This window comes from Polyodon spathula, chromosome 51, assembly GCF_017654505.1.
Source record: "Polyodon spathula isolate WHYD16114869_AA chromosome 51, ASM1765450v1, whole genome shotgun sequence".
NCBI lineage: Eukaryota > Metazoa > Chordata > Actinopteri > Acipenseriformes > Polyodontidae > Polyodon > Polyodon spathula.
Genome location: NC_054584.1, coordinates 697,858 through 710,357, shown reverse-complemented (window position 1 = coordinate 710,357; position 12,500 = coordinate 697,858). Strand labels below are relative to the sequence as shown.

General features: G+C 47.5%; 1 protein-coding gene across 5 annotated transcripts in view; it reads left to right on the top strand.

Moving 5' to 3' along the window:
• The window catches only part of atp8b2 (ATPase phospholipid transporting 8B2), a 31,041-nt gene that overhangs the window by 7,223 nt on the left and 11,318 nt on the right, over positions 1-12,500 (top strand). For 2 of the 5 annotated variants that reach the window (XM_041238999.1, XM_041239000.1), the window contains exons 4-15: positions 6,140-6,198; positions 7,816-7,929; positions 8,343-8,441; positions 8,650-8,711; positions 8,812-8,884; positions 8,994-9,064; positions 9,874-9,953; positions 10,068-10,226; positions 10,328-10,416; positions 10,676-10,872; positions 11,980-12,188; positions 12,399-12,442. In XM_041238999.1, coding sequence (XP_041094933.1) covers positions 6,140-6,198; positions 7,816-7,929; positions 8,343-8,441; positions 8,650-8,711; positions 8,812-8,884; positions 8,994-9,064; positions 9,874-9,953; positions 10,068-10,226; positions 10,328-10,416; positions 10,676-10,872; positions 11,980-12,188; positions 12,399-12,442 — 1,256 coding nt within the window. Of the gene's footprint in view, positions 1-463; positions 1,354-6,139; positions 6,199-7,815; positions 7,930-8,342; positions 8,442-8,649; positions 8,712-8,811; positions 8,885-8,993; positions 9,065-9,873; positions 9,954-10,067; positions 10,227-10,327; positions 10,417-10,675; positions 10,873-11,979; positions 12,189-12,398; positions 12,443-12,500 lie in introns of those variants that run through there. The other 3 variants (XM_041238998.1, XM_041238997.1, XM_041239001.1) reach the window with 3 other exon arrangements.

The following is a 12,500-nucleotide window of genomic DNA, read 5'->3' as shown; positions in this document are numbered from 1 at the left end:
TGCAATATTAATAATAATAGACTTCATTGAGGGGAGCTCTGAACCCCAGGACTGGGTGCAGCAGCAGCAGCAGCAGGGCTAGTGTGAGTTTCTAACCCTGCTCAAACTCCTGGCTCCTGATCATTGCAATATTAATAATAATAGACTTCATTGAGGGGAGCTCTGAACCCCAGGACTGGGTGCAGCAGCAGCAGGGCTAGTGTGAGTTTCTAACCCTGCTCAAACTCCTGCCTCCTGATCATTGCAATATTAATAATAATAGACTTCATTGAGGGGAGCTCTGAACCCCAGGACTGGGTGCAGCAGCAGCAGCAGGGCTAGTGTGAGTTTCTAACCCTGCTCAAACTCCTGGCTCCTGATCATTGCAATATTAATAATAATAGACTTCATTGAGGGGAGCTCTGAACCCCGGGACTGGGTGCAGCAGCAGCCGGTTATACAGAAAGAGATTCTGTCTGTTAAAGATCACTGTGCCTCTTTCGCAGCGGCGTGGTCTGGTTTGGTTGCTAGCCAGCCCTGTTCACATTGAAGCGCGGCCGCGTCGGAGCCGCAATGGCGTCAGTTTCACGCTCGACCTTCTCCGCGTTGCGCCCCGCCCCCGCCTGCCATTGGCCGGCCGAAGAGCGAATCAGCGGCTTGCTTGATGATGTCATGCCATGCAGTTGTTTTTGTGTTTTGTCGTCGTCACTCCTGAGCTGCGTGGCTCAATACAACAGCGGGGTGCAGCGATCATAACCTTTCCAGCACTGCACGACGACTTCTATACAGAAGAGCACACAGCAACCATCATCATAATAACAACAACAATCCTAATCATAATAACACACGGACGCGACAATGAGGAGGAATGCAGCAACGGCTTTGAATTGTCATTGTGACAGATTCATGATGATAATAATCATTCATCTACGTCGTGCGCTGCCTGTCCCTGCAGGTTCCTGCCAGGTTATGTTATCAGCCCGAGTGTAGTTTGCAGTTCGAGCTGCTGCGCTGTGCGATGCTGGCAGTGTGCAGTTTGTTGTTGCTGTGATTTGTTGTTGTTGTTATTAGCACTGGCATTGCGCTGCACGGGTCTGTATAGATGTGTATATGTAAACGGCGTGCTCAGATGACCTTGTGTCCACCGGCGCTGCGGCACAGTGAAGTGAAAGGAGGTTGTTTTGGTGCTGCCCGCTCCTCACGGTAACGGCTCCTTATTCCACCGGGCAGCGCAGCGATTAGCCATGACTATACCGAAGGACATACCGGAGAAGTGGCTGCCGATAGTGCTGCCGTCAAAAAGGAAAAAAGAGAAGGATCTAGCCAACTCTGCAGAAAGCGGAGGCGATATTAACAGCCACAGCCGGGTTACAGGTATATATGTAACATTGCATTGTGTTTGCTGCGCTTAATTTCTCCATTAGAGAATTAGAGTACGGTGTAAATGAGATATATATATATATATATATATATATATAAGTCAATAAAATAAGTGTGTCATAACCACCATCATAGCCATTGTGACTTTTTGTTTCGTTGTTGTTCATACACAAGTGAGTCCTTCATCATCCCCTACACTTCACACCTCTCCCCCCTTCCCTCCCCCCTGTCTCTCCTACACGTTTTGTCATAACCCAGTGTCACGTGTCATGGGACACACACACACACACACACACAAGCATTGTCTAAGTCAGGGTTTTTAACGCTTAAATTTGTCACTTTTTTCTTCAAGTATGCAGAAAACTACAAAATGGAAATCAATATGTTAACCTAACATTATTCAGCAGGTTTACATTTGACTTTATGAAGCAGAGTTAGTTCATTCTGTATAGAGGGTGATGATGCAGAACTTTTGGCTGTAGCTGTACACTCTCTTACAATCGCATTAAAAATAGAAGAGTCTTCTGACAAAGTAATTAATCATTGGATCTTATTGTGCATCATACAAATCACCCATCAGGTCTATTGAATGTATCGAGATGCATGATATTGTGTCGGGGCCTGCATAGCCACGTTACGTATTGAATATTATTATTATTATTATTATTATAATAATATTAGTCATTTAGCAGATGCTTTTATCCAAAGCGACTTACAGAGACCAGGGGGGGTGAACTCTGCATCATCAACAACTGCTGCTGCTGCTGCAGAGTCTCTTCCAATAGGACCTCGTTTGTTTTGCGTCTCGTCCGAAGGACGGAGCACAAGGAGGTGAAGTGACTTGCTCAGGGTCACACACACACACACACACACAGGGAGTCAGTGGCTGAGCTGGGATTTGAACCTCCTAGTAACGAGACCCTTTCTTTAGCTGTTGCACCTCCTGAATTTAAAAGGCACGCAGCCTATGAAGTTAGAAATCCGGTTCCTGTAGTTGCGCCCCTTTTGAAAGCTGTGCTGTCGGGTCTGCGCCGGTGGCGTGCGTGTGTGTGTGTGTGTGTGTGTGTGTGTGTGTGTGTGTGTGTGTGTGTGTGTGTGTGTGTGTGCGTGTGTGTGCGTGCGTGTGTGTGTGCGTGCGTGCGTGCGTGTGTGTGCGTGTGCATGTGTTGTCAGGTGAGTGTGCAGAGAGGCTCAGAGGTCTCGGTAGGGAAGCGCTTGTGTTATTCTTGTGTTGGTGGTCGGAGCAGATGAGTCAGTTTGGAGACATTGCGGTCTGAGGCTGAGTTTAACAGCCAAGAAGCTTTAGAGAGGAAGGGGGTGGGAGGGGCTTTAGTCCTACTTTATCACTGTTTCAGTTGCAAAATCCACACTGCTGCTGCAGATTAGAAACTCACACTAGCCTTACTGCTGCACCTGGTCCTGGGGTTCAGAACTCAGTAAAGTGTGTTATTGAAATGATCAGGAGCCAGGAGTTTGAGCAGGGTTAGAAACTCACACTAGCTCTGCTGCTGCTGCTGCACCCAGTCCTGGGGTTCAGAGCTCCCCTCAATGAAGTCTGTTATTATTAATATTGCAATGATCAGGAGCCAGGAGGAGTGGGACCTACTCCCCCAAATAGTAACCCTACTGACTCCTTCTGTGGTAATCAGTTCATAGCAATTATAGACAGCAAGCAAGCAAGCAAGCGAGAAAGAAAGATCTCTCTTTTGTAGATAACAAATCCCACACACTTCCTGGGGTGAAATGACCTTAGACGTGAAACTCTGACCTTGTGAAAGCAAGGCAAGCAAATTGAGATCAATCCTGCGTGCCATCAGATACCATGTTTTGGAGCAGGTCCAGAAAGAGCAGTGCTCTTGAGAGAGACACTATCTGTTTCGGTTTACCCTTGTGGTTATTTATTTGTATATTTTTTTCACTCGGCACATTATAGTCTTGTCGCCCCCCCGATTTCTATAAGTATCCAATTATTTATTTTATTTATTTATATTATTCAATACAGAGACAGGGTTCCCTTCTGGTTTGCAGTGGCAGTGCTGTTTTGTGAAGGGAGGACCAAACGACCACAATAGGGTTCCCTCCTCTGTTGCAGTGGTGGTGTTATTTGTTGTGTGAGAGACAGTCCCTCCTGGGCAGTGGTGTGATGTTGTTTATGGTGTGACCAAACGTCACAGTCAGACAGGGGTTCCACTCTCTGGTTGCAGTGGCAGTGGTGTTTATTTGTGTGTGAGAGACACACCTTCCCTCCCCAGGGCAGTGGCAAACGTTTATTTGTTGTGTGAGAGACAGGGTTCCCTCCTGGTTTGCAGTGGCAGTGGTGTTTATTTGTTGTGTGTGAGGACCAAACGTCACACAAAGAGACAACACACTCTGTTTGCACAAATCAAGTGCTGTTTATTTCTGTGTGTGAGAGACAGGGTTCCCTCCTGGTTTGCAGTGGCAGTGGTGTTATTTGTTGTGTGAGAGACAGGGTTCCTCTGGTTTTTGCACCGCAAATAAACCAAACAACTGTTTAGTGGTGACGGGACAGGGATCAAAATCAACAACACTGTTGTCCAAAGTGGACCAAACGTCAGTCAGACAGGGTCCCTCCTGGTTGCAGTGGGACAGTGGTGTTTATTTGTTGTGTGAGAGACAGGGTTCCCTCCACCGGTTTGCAGTGGCAGTGGTGTTTCCCAAGGGTTGTGTGACCACAAATAAACAACACACTCTCTGTTTGAAGTGAGCAGTGTCAGGTTTATTTGTTTGTGTGTGAGAGACCAAACGGTTCCCTCACAAATTGCAACACACTGGCAGTGTGGTGTTAAACGTTGTGTGAGACAAAATTCCCTCCTGGGGAGGCAGTGGCAGTGGTGTTTATTTGTTGTGTGAGAGACAGGGTTCCCTCCTGGTTTGCAGTGGCAGTGCTGTTTTGTGCCTGCGCTCGGGTGCTCCGGTCGTGTGCAGGTGTTCCCTAGGCTTGGCTGCCGCTCTGCTGCTAGTCTTCTCTAGGGAATGGCTGGACAGTCCTTTCTCACGGCAGGCAGCAGTGTCAGCACAGCCCCCCTCCACACAGGGGGGTGTTGCATACGGCAATAGAACAATCCTAGTCGTAGGGATAGCCTCCCTGAGTCTCTGTGTATTATTGCAAAGTGTCTGTCTGTCTATCTCTGTGCCCTGGCTGTCTGCCTGTGTAGACGTCTAGCTGTCTGGCTGTCTGCCTGTCTGTCTCTATCTGTCTGTCTGTCTGTGTTCACCTCTGTGTCTATCTCTGTGCCCTGTCTTTCTGCCTATCTATCTGTCTCTCCATCTGTCTGTGTTTCTCTCTGTCTCTCCCACCTCTCTCTCCTCTATCTATCTGTCTCTCCATCTCTATGTTTCTCTCTGTCTCTCCCACCTCTCTCCTCTGTCTGTCTATCTGTCCATCTCTGTCTGTGTTTCTCTGTCTCTCCCACCCACCCTCTCCTCTATCTGTCTGTCTCTCCCACTTCACCTGTCTCCTCTCTCTATCAATATGTCTATGTGTCTCTGTCTGATATGCCTACAGTAATGTGAATGCTGTAGCACTTTCCTCTGCTGTGTGCACATCGATCTGTAATCTGTCTTAGAGTTAGTGCTGCCGCCACAGTTATGCTACATGAAGCCAATCACTTACCATAAGTAAATGAATGAAAATATACATAACAAACCTTATGGCTTCTGCCTTGCTGTGATGCGCTGCTGAAGATGAATGCCAGTTTACTCAAGCCTGTAAATACATTCTCACACATGCAGAGATAACAAGGGGACTCTTACTTAATGTTTATTCTAATCTAAATCTAATCAAGGGGCTGTTATTTGAAACACAGCAGTACAAGGGGCTGTTTTTTTTTTCCCTGTCTGAAATCAATGATTTTGTGCTCTGTGTTGTAATGAGCAGAAAACTGGATTCGGGAGGCATGATGTCATCAGCAGCCAATCGGCATCCAGGATTCAGGGAAAAGGAAAGGGAGGGGGGGTAATCATATTAAACGGAAAGCTAGAGAGAGATAGTGAAGGCACAGTGCAGCTGCAGTGTGTGCAGTGAAGGCACGGTGCAGCTGCAGTGTGTGCAGTGAAGGCACGGTGCAGCTGCAGTGTGTGCAGTGAAGGTACAGTGCAGCTGCAGTGTGTGCAGTGAAGGCACAGTGCAGCTGCAGTGTGTGCAGTGAAGGCACGGTGCAGCTGCAGTGTGTGCAGTGAAGGTACGGTGCAGCTGCAGTGTGTGCAGTGAAGGTACGGTGCAGCTGCAGTGTGTGCAGTGAAGGCACAGTGCAGCTGCAGTGTGTGCAGTGAAGGTACAGCTGCAAGTGAAGGTACGGTGCAGCTGCAGTGTGTGCAGTGAAGGTACGGTGCAGCTGCAGTGTGTGCAGTGAAGGTACGGTGCAGCTGCAGTGTGTGCAGTGAAGGCACAGTGCAGCTGCAGTGTGTGCAGTGAAGGCACAGTGCAGCTGCAGTGTGTGCAGTGAAGGCACAGTGCAGCTGCAGTGTGTGCAGTGAAGGCACAGTGCAGCTGCAATGTGTGCAGTGAAGGCACAGTGCAGCTGCAGTGTGTGCAGTGAAGGTACGGTGCAGCTGCAGTGTGTGCAGTGAAGGCACAGTGCAGCTGTGTGCAGTGAAGGTGCAGCTGCAGTGCAGGTGCAGTGTGCGCAGTGAAGGTACAGTGCAGCTGCAGTTTTCCTTTTTCAAATTATATATCTATATTTAAAAAAAAAAACGAAAATAATAATAAATTCTTCCAAATTCGTAACATCTGTCTTTTCTGTGTGTTTCTGGTTTTCAGAGGAGGAGAGGAGGGTGAGGGCGAACGATCGAGAATACAACGAGAAGTTCCAGTACGCGGTGAGGAGGCTGGGGGGGGGTAACTGGAGTCACTGGGCAGGAGACTGGGGGTGGGGGCATTAAAGCCGATTTGCTGACAGTCCTCGCCCCTGCAGTATTTCCTCAGCTGTTTTGTATTGAAGTAATATGCAGAATAGTGCAAACTCTGCAGGCACGTGTATGCAAGGACAGTGCGACCCGGCACCCCTCGTGCACTGCACTGCAAAGCCAGCTCCATGCATTATTGAAAACCCTGCTTGTGTAAGACAGAGCAGAGAGAGGAGACAGGGAGAGAGGGATAAAGAGAGGAGGGGAACGCCTGCCTTGTAGCAGCTCCCATGCTTCGTCCCCCCCCAATGCTGTTTTCAGGGAGAGTTTCGCTGCAGACGTGGACAGTCAAGTCTCCCTGGCAGACGCTACAAATTACAAGTAGATGATCCTGCAAGCAATGGAGGATAATGATACAAGTGAAAACACACACAAACATGCGCACACACACATACACACTCTTTTATTTCCTTTGTTCTTGCTGGCAGTTAGTCAGTTTGACCACAGCTTGCTTGTAGCCTAAGCATGGTTGACCTAGATCTGAAACTTTCATTTTATTTAAAGATGCAAGCATGCCCTTGTAAAAGTTTTGCTGTGTTTTTACTGTGGGAGACTTTTATAAGGGTTAGTTTACCCTGTTTTTCAATATACTTTACCAGACCTCTCTGTGCTTTACAATGCTTCCCTGTGCTTTACAGACCTCTCTGTGCTTTACAATGCTTCCCTATGCTTTACCAGACCTCTCTGTGCTTTACAATGCTTCCCTATGCTTTACCAGACCTCTCTGTGCTTTACAATGCTTCCCTATGCTTTACCAGCCCTCTCTGTGCTTTACAATGCTTCCCTATGCTTTACCAGACCTCTCTGTGCTTTACAATGCTTCCCTATGCTTTACCAGCCCTCTCTGTGCTTTACAATGCTTCCCTATGCTGGAGTTAGAAATAGTAAATAATAATATAGCGAGAGTCAATGAGAAGTCCCCACAGATATAGAAATGATAATGTGTGTGTGTGTGTGGCAGTATGGCTGTCCTATAAACCCTCCCAGTGTGGTCTCACAATGAAACTCAGTACAAACAAGCGTCTCCATTTCAAAGCCCTGCTGTAAAATATTCATGAATTCCCTTCTCGTTTTTTCTCTGCGTCTGCTCTGCGGCGTGTGCTGTTCTGGTGACCGGCACAGCTGCCCCAGGGAACACACTTCCCAGCAATGTCAGCCCTCAACTATTGCTGTCGAGCGGAAGAATGATTAAACACAAACACTTGAATACTTAACAAAATCATTGTGTAGTTTTATTCATTTTAATTTTACGCGATGTTTAAATTTAAGAAGATCTAAAGTATGTTCCATAGTGTTTTGGTTTTTTAAATGGTCTCAATCCTAAAATTCTAGGTGATGCAAAACTTTTGACCACAGCGATAGATAGACAGAGAAAGAGAGACAGTCAGACAGATAGACAGAGGGAGAGATAATAGAGAGAGAGACAGGAGAGACAAAGAGACAGAGGGAGATAGATAGATGCATAACAATAGAATGAAATTTGAATGTCGATTTTGATAAATCTCATGTGTTTTTTGTTTTGTTCTTCAGAATAACTGCATCAAGACTTGCAAGTACCACATCATCACGTTCCTTCCTGTGAACCTGTTTGAACAGTTCCAAGAAGTGGCCAACACCTACTTTCTGTTCCTGCTCATACTGCAGGTAGGGAGCGCTGCAGGCTTGGTCCGCTCTCGCTCTCTCTGTCTCTCTCTCTCTGTCTCATTCTCTCTGTCAGTGCTGATTTCATTAGGAGACGCAGGAAGTGTGTGTGTGTGTTCTTGTCCTGTTCTGTCTGCAGTAACTCAACCCTCACGTCAGCGACCACGCTGCAGACCCCCCCCCCCACACACACACACACTGACACACACACACACACACACACACACACACCCACCCCGAGGGGGGGGGGGGGGGGGTGGGGGGATTCCATTCATATTGAAAAACAAAACAAGGTAAACTAACCCTTGTGAAAGCATCCCACAGTAAGAAGCACAGTAATACACTTGCAAAGCAGAGTAAACTGTGCTGAATGCAGAGTATTACAGCTCCCCTCTCTCTCTCTCTCTCTCTCACAGCTCATCCCTCAGATCTCCTCTCTCTCCTGGTTCACCACCATCGTGCCTTTAGTCCTGGTGCTGACCATCACCGCGGTCAAGGACGCCACAGACGACTACGTAAGAATCCAGAGTGACCGCCCGCTCTCCTCCCCTCCTCTCCATTTCCCTATTCCCCTCTCCTCTCGCCTTACCTCTTCCACACTCTCATCTCCTCTCCCCTTACCTCTCTTCTCATCCCCTCTACACCTCTCGTCTTTTCTTTTATCCTCCCCTTCTCGTCTTTCTTTCTTTGCTCATTTTGTGTTTTATTTTCTTCTTTTCTCAGTTTCGTCACAAGAGCGACAAGCAGGTGAATAACCGTCAGTCTCAGGTGCTAATTAATGGGATGTAAGTGTCCTTCTGCAGAGAAGGGAAGGTGGGGGGGGGTAATTATTTTTTTTAATGTATTTGTTTTTAAATTTAAACATTGCATTTTCTTCCTCTGCAGTCTCCAGAATGAAAAATGGATGTACGTCCGAGTTGGCGACATCATCAAACTAGAAAATAACCAGTTTGTGGCAGTAAGTTACACCCCCTCCAGTTTTCTTGTTGAATGGAACATTCTTAGAATACAGAGTGTATTTTTTTTTTGATTGGTGGATGACAGTCTCTCCTGTCTCCTGTTGCTAGGCAGATCTGCTTTTGCTGTCCAGCAGCGAACCTCACGGACTCTGTTACATTGAAACTGCAGAACTTGATGGGTAAGAAACATTAATGGTGATGCACAGCTCTGGACAAAAGTTTTGCATCCCCCTGTAGAATGAACTCACTCGGCTTCATAGAGTCCAGTGAAAGCTGCTGAATAATGTTCCCTTGTTCTCATATTGAATTGCACCCCCTCTATATAGAATGAACTCCCTCAGCTTCATAGAGTCCAGTGAAAGCTGCTGAATAATGTTCCCTTGTTCTCATATTGAATTGCACCCCCTCTATATAGAATGAACTCCCTCAGCTTCATAGAGTCCAGTGAAAGCTGCTGAATAATGTTCCCTTGTTCTCATATTGAATTGCACCCCCTCTATATAGAATGAACTCCCTCAGCTTCATAGAGTCCAGTGAAAGCTGCTGAATAATGTTCCCTTGTTCTCATATTGAATTGCACCCCCTCTATATAGAATGAACTCCCTCAGCTTCATAGAGTCCAGTGAAAGCTGCTGAATAATGTTCCCTTGTTCTCATATTGAATTGCACCCCCTCTATATAGAATGAACTCCCTCAGCTTCATAGAGTCCAGTGAAAGCTGCTGAATAATGTTCCCTTGTTCTCATATTGAATTGCACCCCCTCTATATAGAATGAACTCCCTCAGCTTCATAGAGTCCAGTGAAAGCTGCTGAATAATGTTCCCTTGTTCTCATATTGAATTGCACACCCGCCAACTTGGTTAGAGGCAGCCGCCGAACACTTGGAAACATTATTATGAGTCATTAAATCTATATTCTGATTTCTCTCTCTGCGCTGGTTCGAACCCTGGCCTTGCCTTGAAATTCATTTGTTTTCTTCCTCTTCAGAGAGACGAACATGAAGGTACGGCAGTCCTTACCAGTCACCTCTGAACTGGGAGACACCAGCAAACTGGCCAGCTTCGATGGTGAGGCCTCGGCTTTCTGTGTGCGTCTCCGTCTGTGTGTCTCATTGTCCCGTCTGTGTGTCCCTGTCTCAGTCTGACCTCTTTGTCTCTCCCTCCCTCTCTCTGTCTCCCCAGGGGAGGTGATCTGCGAGGCCCCCAATAACAAGCTGGATAAGTTCTGCGGCACTCTGTACTGGAAGCAGAGTAAATACCCTCTGAGCAACCAGAACATGCTGCTGAGGGGCTGTGTGCTGAGGAACACAGAGTGGTGCTTCGGGCTGGTCATCTTCGCAGGCAAGCTGCCCTCTCTTTCTCTCTCCTCTCTCTCCCTTCCCCTCTCCCTCATTCTCCCTCCTCCCTCGTTCTCACTCTGTCTCGTTCCTGTTCCTCTGCAGGGCCTGACAGCAAGCTGATGCAGAACAGCGGCCGCACCAAGTTCAAGAGGACCAGCATTGACCGGCTCATGAACACCCTGGTGCTCTGGGTATGAGCCTCAGTGTGTGTGTGCGTGGGTGTGAGCGTGCGTGCGCGGGTGGCGCTGTCACGCTGTGTGTATGTGATACCCTGTTCCCTTTATCTGTTCGCGTCTGTGTTGAGTGCCCTGGCTAACTGTTTGTATTGCTGTTAATCTCTGTGTGTCTGAGCGTGTGTCTGTGTTTCACTCCGTGTTTTGTGTGTCTGTTTTTCAGTGTGTGTGTGTGGACCCTTGCACTGACCCCCACCCCTCCTCCCTCTCTCCCCAGATCTTTGGGTTCCTGGTGTGCATGGGGATCATCCTGTCGATCGGGAACACCATCTGGGAACAGCAGGTGGGCTCCCTCTTCCAGCTCTACCTGCGCTGGGACCAGGCTGTGGACAACGTGGTCTTCTCAGGCTTCCTGTCCTTCTGGTCCTACATCATCATCCTCAACACTGTGGTGCCCATCTCTCTCTACGTCAGGTAAGGGTCTCCCCCTCTCCTCTCACCCCATCCTCGCTCACTCCTTTTAACCCCACTGAAGAAGAATAAACACAAAGTGCAGATGAGAAGCCCTTGTGACAGAGCTGCGGTGGGTTTAGACTCTGCAGCAGTGATGGTGCTCCGATGTGTTGCGGTTTCTCGGTTGCTGTGTTTTTCCAGGTTTTGGTTTTTGCTGTAATATATTCCTCTCTGTTTTTGTCGTGATCTCGCATGCTGCTCTGATTTTTGCATGCTTTATTTTCCTTTTTTTCTTCCATTTTTTCTTGCATGGCCTCTTCATTATTAGCTCCAAGGTAAGAATCACTCCTGTTTCTCTATCTGTATCTATCTCTCTGTATCTATTATTATTATTAATAGTATGAATGAGTCATTCAGCAGACTCTTTTATCCAAAGAGACTTACAGAGACTAGGAGGGTGAACTCTGCATCATCAACAACTGCTGCTGCTGCTGCAGAGTCTCTTCCAATAGGACCTCGTTTGTTTCACGTCTCGTCCGAAGGTCGGAGCACAAGGAGGTGAAGTGACTTGCTCAGGGTCCCCCACGCACAGAGTGAGTCAGTGGCTGGGATTTGAGCCGGTGACCTCGTGGTGTCAAGACCCTGTCTTTAACCCCCGGGCCACTAAGCCTACCATCCCATTTGCTGCTGCTGTTGTAAATTGTTTTGTATTTCATGGACTTCACACTGTAATACTGTATTGAGAACCGTGCAGTCTGTGTGGAACAACTGCAGCTACATTTCAAACCTGAGTTCCTTTTTTTTTTTTTTCTTTTACAGCTTTATGTACGAGGCAGTTAAACCAGCTTCTTTCTTATATATTTCATTTTTTGGAAAGTAGCTGTGTTTATAATACCGATAGCCTGAGAGAGATAGACACAGATAGAGAGAGAAAGAGAGACACAGATAGAGAAACATAGAGATAGGCAGACAGATAGGTAGGTAGATAGATATAGACAGATAGAGATGGATAGATATAGATAGATGGATGGATAGATATATAGATAGATTGATTGACTTTTCTCGAATCGGTGATTCCCATTTGGATATAAAGCGTCTCTCTCCCCGTGTCTCCTCTCCTGTCCCCAGTGTGGAGGTGATCAGGCTGGGGCACAGCTACTTCATTAACTGGGACCGGCGCATGTTCTGCCAGCGCAGGGACACCCCCGCGGAGGCGCGCACCACCACTCTGAACGAGGAGCTGGGTCAGGTGGAGTACATCTTCTCAGACAAGACCGGCACCCTCACCCAGAACATCATGACCTTCAACAAGTGCTGCATCAGCGGGAAGAGCTACGGTAGCTACCGCTGCGGGGTGTGTGTGTGTGTGTGTGTGTGTGTGTGTGTGTGTGTGTGTGTGTGTGTGTCACTGTGTGTGTGTGTGTGTGTGTCTGTGTCTGTGTGCTCAGTCAACAATAAGACATACAGTAAAACATTGACTGTGTCTCTCTCTCTCTCTCTCTCTCTCTCTCTCTCTCTCTCTCTCTCTCTCTCCTCCTGTTCTGCAGGTGAGGTGTGTGACACGTTGGGCCCGCAGTCCAGAGTCAGACAGGTAAGACCACAGGTTTATTTTCATGCATCACAGCGCTTTCATCCAGTCCTGGTGTCAC